This window comes from Mustela nigripes, chromosome 7 (assembly GCF_022355385.1).
Source record: "Mustela nigripes isolate SB6536 chromosome 7, MUSNIG.SB6536, whole genome shotgun sequence".
NCBI classification, from domain to species: domain Eukaryota; kingdom Metazoa; phylum Chordata; class Mammalia; order Carnivora; family Mustelidae; genus Mustela; species Mustela nigripes.
Genome location: NC_081563.1, coordinates 59,606,949 through 59,615,253, shown reverse-complemented (window position 1 = coordinate 59,615,253; position 8,305 = coordinate 59,606,949). Strand labels below are relative to the sequence as shown.

The 8,305-nt window shown below is 33.3% G+C and overlaps 1 protein-coding gene across 10 annotated transcripts in view; it reads left to right on the top strand.

Moving 5' to 3' along the window:
• Positions 1–8,305, top strand: part of EHBP1 (EH domain binding protein 1) — a 342,159-nt gene that overhangs the window by 288,539 nt on the left and 45,315 nt on the right. For 7 of the 10 annotated variants that reach the window (XM_059405990.1, XM_059405988.1, XM_059405989.1 and 4 more), the window contains 4 exons: positions 609–716; positions 4,258–4,382; positions 6,760–6,898; positions 7,126–7,232. In XM_059405990.1, coding sequence (XP_059261973.1) covers positions 609–716; positions 4,258–4,382; positions 6,760–6,898; positions 7,126–7,232 — 479 coding nt within the window. The remainder of the gene's footprint in view (positions 1–608; positions 717–4,257; positions 4,383–6,759; positions 6,899–7,125; positions 7,233–8,305) is intronic. The other 3 variants (XM_059405995.1, XM_059405993.1, XM_059405994.1) reach the window with 1 other exon arrangement.

Below are 8,305 nucleotides of genomic sequence, written 5' to 3'. Positions count from 1 at the left end.
AGATCACAAGTAGGCAGAGAGGCAGGCAGAGAGAGAGAAAGGGAAGCAGGCTCCCTGTGGAGCAGAGAGCCCGATGCGGGGCTCGATCCCAGGACGCTGAGATCATGACCTGAGCCGAAGGCAGCGGCTTAACCCACTGAGCCACCCAGGCGCCCCATGCAAATGATTTAAATATAGCTACAAGTTTATGAAGAATGATTTCTTTCTTTATAGATTTATATCTAATAAATGCTAAAAATTATAATTTAGAAATACCATTTAATGACTTCATTACCAAATCAACTTTATTTTTGTATGCTGTTACTGGAGATTACTTACACATTACAAGTTAAGATATAGGGACTTGATGAGCTCAGTGACTCAGAGACCATGTGTGGCAAATTGTCAAAACTTTTGTATCTGCTTTGATGTGACAATTCAACTCTGACATGTGAATGTAAAGTATAAATGTTAATCCAATAGTGAAAAGTGACTTAAAACTGATTTCTTGCTGATCTCTATCAGACCATATTCGAGTAACTGTCATTAAAGTTTTCTACTCTAGTGTTTTGGATAAATGATACAAAATAGAAATAATATACTAACCTTATTGCTACATGTTCCTACAGATGAAAATGATAATATTGAGATAGATACTAACGAGGAGATTCCTGAAGGCTTTGTTGTAGGAGGTGGAGATGAACTTACTAACTTAGAAAGTGACCTTGATACTCCTGGTAATTTCAAATTATATTTTGCATCCTGCTGCATGGCAAACTTTATCATTATATTTTTATTATTATCTCATCAATAATGATAACAAATTCTTTTTGTAGTCTTATTACATTTTATGCCCTCACAAATCATTTAGCTAAATCTACTTTCCATCAAATTTGTGTTATTTTGTTTTAGATTTATTGTTAAAATTAACAATAAAATTGGAATAATAAATTGTACTTTGCATACTAAAGTTTATTCTTATATTTTCTATTGTATGAGATAATTTATAAGCATTCAAAAATTGGTTTCCCATCTCAGCCTAAATATTTTGATGTGTTCTTGTGAGGTATAGATGTCATACATATGAATACTTCAAATGTAAATGTCAACCATGGATCAAATTTTCTGATGTGGTTTAGAATTGATAGTCTTAGTAATATTATTTTGCAAATTTTGTGCTTATTTTAAATATTTGAATAATACCAACAAATTAATTTACACTATTCCGTATCTAATTACAATAAGACACTTTGAAAACTGCTTATATAGATTACTATTAATCTCATATCTTATGTCAGTAAATATTTTATCAATAATCACTGAACTGTTGTTTAAAATATAAAGATTCTTACACATGTTTTAATAGGTAAGTATTCCAGATGCATTGTCTTTATAAGTCAGCATCTGGTAGCAATCCAAAGCTTTGTATACGTGAGAGGTTCCTTAAGTGCTTTTTGAATTGAATTCTTATAGCAATGAAGAGTGGTGACTTAAAGGTGAGGAAGCGAAGTCCCTAATTTGTCTTTTCCTGTAAAAAGCTGAAGGGAGTAAGAATATGTATTCTTCTTCTCAACCCTGGCATGCCCCTTCAGTGCTAACCTGCTTTGTTTCTCCTTCCTCTGAAATCTTGCTGTCATTTCTCCAAGAAACACTCAACCAGGGTCTTCCTGATTATAAGGAGCACCCAAGAAAATCCATGCCCTTTCTCAGTAGCTCCCTCATGGTCTAGTGTTAAATTATACTTTTACTAAATAGAAGTCAGCATATTTATAATTGTGCAAATCCAGGGGAATGCTGATATTTAAGGAAAATTTTTGAATGTTTAACCCAAAATTGGGGCTACCTTTTTACTTCTTTCTATTTAAAATATAGTAGAACTTGGTTAGTTTGATTTTTTTTTTTGGAATGAGTTTTTTGTGGTTGCTTATTCACCCCCTCACCACAACCACCACCAGAGTCTCTATCAGAAACCAATAACACCCCTTTCCTGCTGAGGGCATCCATAGGTACAGATTTAAGGCCTTAAAATTCAATTTATGGAAGTATAAAATCATTGTCAATAAGTGACACATATTTTCTGATTTTGCAGTAGATTACAAAGACAGAAAAAATTAGCCACTTCGTAGGTAAGGTGAAGGGAGTTTTCTGGTTCTAGTTGTAACAACTGACAGAGTTCTTTAAAGGTTGGTTAATATTAGGGCTAAGGACATCTGGCTGGCTCATTCAGTAAAGCATGGGACTGTTAATATCTGGGTGTCATGAGTTTGAGCCCCACATTGGGTGTAAAGATGACTTGAAAATAAATAAAATTTATAATATAATATAATATAATTATAATATAATATAATTATATTATATAATATATATTATAATATAATATATTATATTATAATATAATAAATAAATTTTACAAATTTTTTTGAAAATGGAAGAGACACTCCCAGTATTTCCAATCACATTAAAAAAAAATATATATATATATATATAGGCTAACAAGCTTGACTCTTATCCTTTTTTAAAAACTCTCCTACTTCATGTATGCCAAACAAGAAAACACATCTCAGTCTTACCTATTTTTGGAGTTAACTAATATATTGTTTATAAGTCTCAAGCATGCCAATAAGTCTTGGCATATGCAAGGACAGACTTTGTAATCCAGAGTATAGTTTATTTCATGGCAATAAGAAATAGGATTGCAAATTGGAAACTGAAGGCACGTAGCATGTATTATGATTTTTAGCCTTTCTCTATTTTCCCCAAAATTCTTTTTGTAATATGTATGTAAAAGTCATAATGTTTTAATAATAAATTGTTTAATCTTTATCTTGATTTGACCATAGTTCATCAGATATTGTTTAAAAGAGAGGCCTGGCAATATAAACTGACCAATTTGCATGAAAGTAATGATAATAGCATTTATTAAGAGTCTTATAATTAGAAAACTTATTAATCTTTATGAAAAATATCACTCACCAAATGGTTGGCATGTCTTTTACAACCGTTTTATTAAAGAGTTGCTTTGAGTGAATTTGTTTAAATGAAATTATTTGTTTCCATTTATTTCTGAATTATTTTATTATTAAAGATTAAAGCAGTTGCTAAAAGTAATTTGAAATTATTTGTTTTAAAAGTTACAGCTATATTTTATTTATTTTAAATTTCTATCCTTATTTAATACATTCTAAAATGTGATTGCTGTATTTCTGCCTTCTAAGACTAAGGTATTTTTTAAACATATGCCCTGTTTCAATACTGGGTACCTATGTACACACTTAAACATTGGATTCTAGCAATGTATACATGACTGAGATCATGTTAAGAACTTATTTTAATATGGTATTATGTGTATAAATTTAATATGCTAGAAGTATTGAAACTGAAATAATATAACTTAAGAGTAAAATGTATTGCCTCTTTTAAATATCTACTTTGTAGATAGATTATTTTATTATGTATAATCTATGCAGTTACTTAGATACATGTATACACCTAATACAGGCTTGGGTCTTCAGGTAAGCATAGTCATTATTAACTATATAGTATAACTGAATGGTCTTAGTTATATTGACTATATTCTTTAAGGGGACTGATTTGGGGGGGAAATATATATGTGTGTATATGTATGCATATATATATATACAAAGAATATGCTAAGAGACTAGATCTTAATTGTTCCCACCACAAACAAGAAATGATAATTATATATGATGTGATAGAGATGATAACTAATGCTATGGTGGTAATTATATTGCATTATATAAATGTATCAAATCAGCACATTGTACACATTAACCTTACACAAGGTTAAAAACAGTTGTATCTCAATAAAAGAAAATATAGGGGCACCTGGGTGGCACAGTTGGTGGCACAGTTCTTGATTTCGGCTCAGGTCATAATCTCAGAGTCGTGAGATTGAGCCCCACATCAGGCACTGTGCTGTGAGGAGTCTGCTTGAGATTCTCTCTCGCCTTCTCTCTGCCCTTCCCCCCGCCAACATACATGCACATGTGCTTTCTCTCTCTCTCTAAAAAATAAATAAATTTTTTAAAAAGTGTTCTTCAAAAAAAAAAAAGTATGCTAACATACTAAAGACGGCTCAGTTATACTATAGTTATATAGTACATATTACAGTTTATATATATTTGAAAGTTCTGCATTTGTCAGGTCTGATATGTTATCTCACAAGCCTAATTAATGTATTTAAAATGTAGTAATATTTTTATGATGTCCCCTAAATTGATAGTCTGCACATCTTAATGCATCTTGTCTGTTTAACAGAACAAAACACTAAGTTTATGGACTTGAAGTTAAAGAAGCTCCTAGAAGCTCAGCCACAGGTGTCAAATTCACTCTCCAGTGCTGCACAGAAAGCCCTAACTGAGAGCTCAGAGCAAGATATTAAGGTAAACCTCAGCTGAAATATTTGACTCTGTATCTGTGTATTCTAGTTTGCACTGGCACTTTATAATCCTAAAATCAATCTTACAAATTCTTCATGTTAAGATTAAGATATAAATTTTTTTATTGACTAGCTACTCAATTTAGTATCAATATAGTAATCAGTATTCATATACTGTTTTCCAGAGAAACTACTACTTTAAATTGATGTGTTGGTGAAAGTAGAAACTATTCTTGACTTCTATATACGTTAATATTTTACTAGGAAGAACATTGCTAAGAGAACTCCAGCATTTTTTCTGTCATCCTCAACATTTGACCTGTTTAGGTGAACTAGAATTAATGTTAATACATGAAGATGGTATGTGGTTGTATATAGAGATACTTGCCAGTAATTTTTGCCAATATAAATCTTAACTTGTGCAAGAGTTTAGCCAAAATGCCACATGAGATTATTTTGATTTACGCTATTTATATTATCCCCCACGAAGCCATCCATCTCCCTTTTCCTCACATGGCATCATAAATATTTCTGTAGCTTTAGGGCACTTCTAGTGCTGTATAACTTTTCACCCACCTGCGGACGATGGGGACTGCCCTGCTGACTGAAAGGATTTCCTTCCTCTGACACAGAGATGCTTTGAAGTCCCAAAACAATGACTTTCCTTGGTTTTCCCTTATACTGTTGGTTTCTATAAATTGGTGATGAAAGTGTGTGGCATCACCAGAGGACTTTTGGTCTCTGTCTTTGAACAAAAGGAAGCCTGGATCAGGTCTGATTTTTTTGCGTTCAATTTAGCTTTCTGCAGTGGATTTAATGCAGAATGACGCTGGCCTAAGAATAATACAATGGATTGAAAGGGCTAACTGAATTAGTGGGTTTAGAGGAATACATTTGTAAAGTGGCAGAAGTCCCTAGTCATAAAAACGTTTCTTAAGATGGGATTTGCTGGCTAATCGCACTGATATTTTAGCATGTTGCCAAGCCTCAAAAAATTTAGCTGTGTTTGTTTATTTTGATAAAGACTGGAGTTTTAAACTATTGGGCAATTATTATAATGATAACAGTAAGAATACACACTTTTCTTAAACAAATAAATAAAAGCCGAAATTGTTCCTGTCCTAGCTACAGAGCTAGCATACTATAAGCATGATCCCAATAATAAAGATATTCTATAACTTCAAAAATGAAACAGGTAATTTTATTCTTAAGGTTTAATTGTCTAAATAGATCAAATTGGTTTGGCTTTCTAAAAAAAGCTCTTATGTAGTGATTTTTAAAGTTACTTCAACAAAAGGTGTGCTTTAAACAGCTTGTCCTTGTGTGAATCTTTTTAGTTAAGAATTTTTAAATGGTGCTTATAAAGAACATATAGAGTCCATCTGTTCTCTTGAAGCTTTCAGCATTGATTTGGGGTTTTATTTTTTTAATAAAATGCAGTTTACACATTTATAAATGAGGCATTCTGTGTTTGTGGAAAAGGATAAACTGTTACCTTCCCTTGAGGATTCTGTATCCCAGGCCTCCTTGAGGCTAGAGAATAGGCCATTGGAGGACTCCCTCATTACTGATTGTCTCAATGCAGAGGAAGGGCAAAGTCTTGGTAGCTTTTGATAACCAGTTTCAGCATTCAGCAGGCTTAGCTATTAGTCATGCATCTTAGCCTTTCCCTATTTACTTTCAAAACACTTAATAAAAATAATAAAAGATTAGGTATAAAATGAAATATTTGTTTGGTACACAGCACCTCGGTATCTGCAGCTTCCACACATCGCAGTAGTTCAGTCTTCTGGGATATTTCTTGTTGATAGAACCATTTGAATTTGTTACCAGTATTAACATAGGAAGCTCTGGAAAAGATAATTGTAGTTTCCTTAGCTGTAAAGGGCTTACTTACAAATCTGGCTTTGGAAAGTTATAGCTGATGAAATGCAGTTCAGTGGGGTAGTATTATAATCCTACCTTTTAGCCTTCATCCAGCATTAGTGGTTTATCTCAATGGGCATAAAATTAGAAACTAGTTCTTCTTGTCATACAAGTCTGTGGGACCGTACAAACTGAGGGGGCAGAATAGTGAGGGAACAGGCAGAAACAACATGGCTTTTAAATGATAGATATCACTGGGAGAAGAAGACACAGGGGTTTACAGTGTCTAATGAATCAAAGTTATCAAGAGGGATCCTCTGTCTGAACTATGTCTCCCAAAGTTTGGGTTCCAGGGAACAGAACTTGTAGTTGAACTATTTAGAGAGGTCTTTAAGATACTTTTTCTTTCAAAAAGTTTCTGATTTGTCATTATCTCAAATCAGTAGAAGTTGTTTTACTAATATGTAATTTCATGTTTATATGATCTAGACTGTCTTACTGTGTTTTACTTTTAGAATGGCACAGAAGATCTCCGGACTGAGCGATTACAAAAAGCAACAGAACGATTTAGAAATCCTGTTGTGTTCAGCAAGGATTCTACAGTCAGAAAAACTCAACTTCAGTCTTTCAGTCAATATGTTGAGAATAGACCAGGTAGGAATGCTTTTAAAAATATTTTCCCATCTTATGATTTAATAGAATCTAGCTTTGTATATGTGTATATGTATATGTATATATATATATATATATATACTTTTATATATTTATATATATACTTACATATATAAATATAAGCTGATAATGTAAATCCACATTTCAGTACACAAATATCAAGCTTTATAATAATTTTACATGTCTTCCCCCCCCCCCTTTTTTTTAAGAGATGAAAAGGCAGAGATCAATACAGGAAGATACAAAGAAAGGAAATGAGGAGAAGGCAGCGATAACTGAAACTCAGAGGAAGCCATCAGAAGATGAAGTGCTTAATGTATATTAATTTTTTGTGTGGTTTCATGATTGCTGATAATACCAAACTGTATGTGGAAATAGTGCCTTTATTTGTTAAAATGAGATGTTAGGTTTTTTAAGATGTCAATCTCCAGTGCATTCAAAGCAGAGTGAGAGGGGTGCACTGTTGAATTAGTCTGCAGTGTGGTGATAATTGTCAGATAAAAAAAATGAATTTTTCAGAGTTCCACAGCCCCAGCTTCCTTGAGACATTTCCATCAGGGCACTTCCCATAAAGAGATTCCAGTATTGATCTACCAGGAGGATTTTAATTATTACAATAGCAGATACCGCAGAGCTGCAGTTAGAGGGAAAAGTCACATGAGACCTGCTAGAATTTCTCAGCCAACCCATTTTGTTGGCTTGGGTTAATGGGTGTTCAACCTTTCCATTATCCAGATCAGCCGTGAATTACTAGCTGAATGATGTTTGCATTAATATAATATATATGGTAATTTCTTCACTTAATTAACGGGGAGGTTCAGCTCAGTAGGGGTATGGGCTGATCATGTGTAAAATTGATTTGTGAGGGAAATATTTGATAGACCGCAGGGAGAAAGCTGCTTTTGATGGACAGCTGCGGGACAGAAGCAGGAAGAACAAGTTTTAACTTGAATTTTTGTCAGGAAGCATAGCTCTCTGTGGCGGTGCTACTTTTTTATTATCTATAGTTTGTGTAAATACTTTCATTGTTTTTACTGTTAAAATAGTCTTTGTTGGATTTTTAAATCCTTGTAAGTGCACTCAGAATTACAAACAACAAACTAGGGTTCTAAAAACTTCTCATTTTTAAGTTGTACTAAGGTTTTAGTATATAGAACAGCTTATTGATCTATCATGATGGAATATTTTATATAATTTCTAAGTTTCAGAATACTTCAGTGTACTTTATACTCACACTAAAGAAATAGTTTTTCTGGGACTCCTGGGTGGCTCAGTTGGTTAAAGCAGCTGCCTTCGGCTCAGGTCATGATCCCAGCGTCCTGGGATCAAGTCCCACATCGGGCTCCTTGCTCAGCAGGGAGCCTGCTTCTCCCTCTGCCTCTGTCTGCT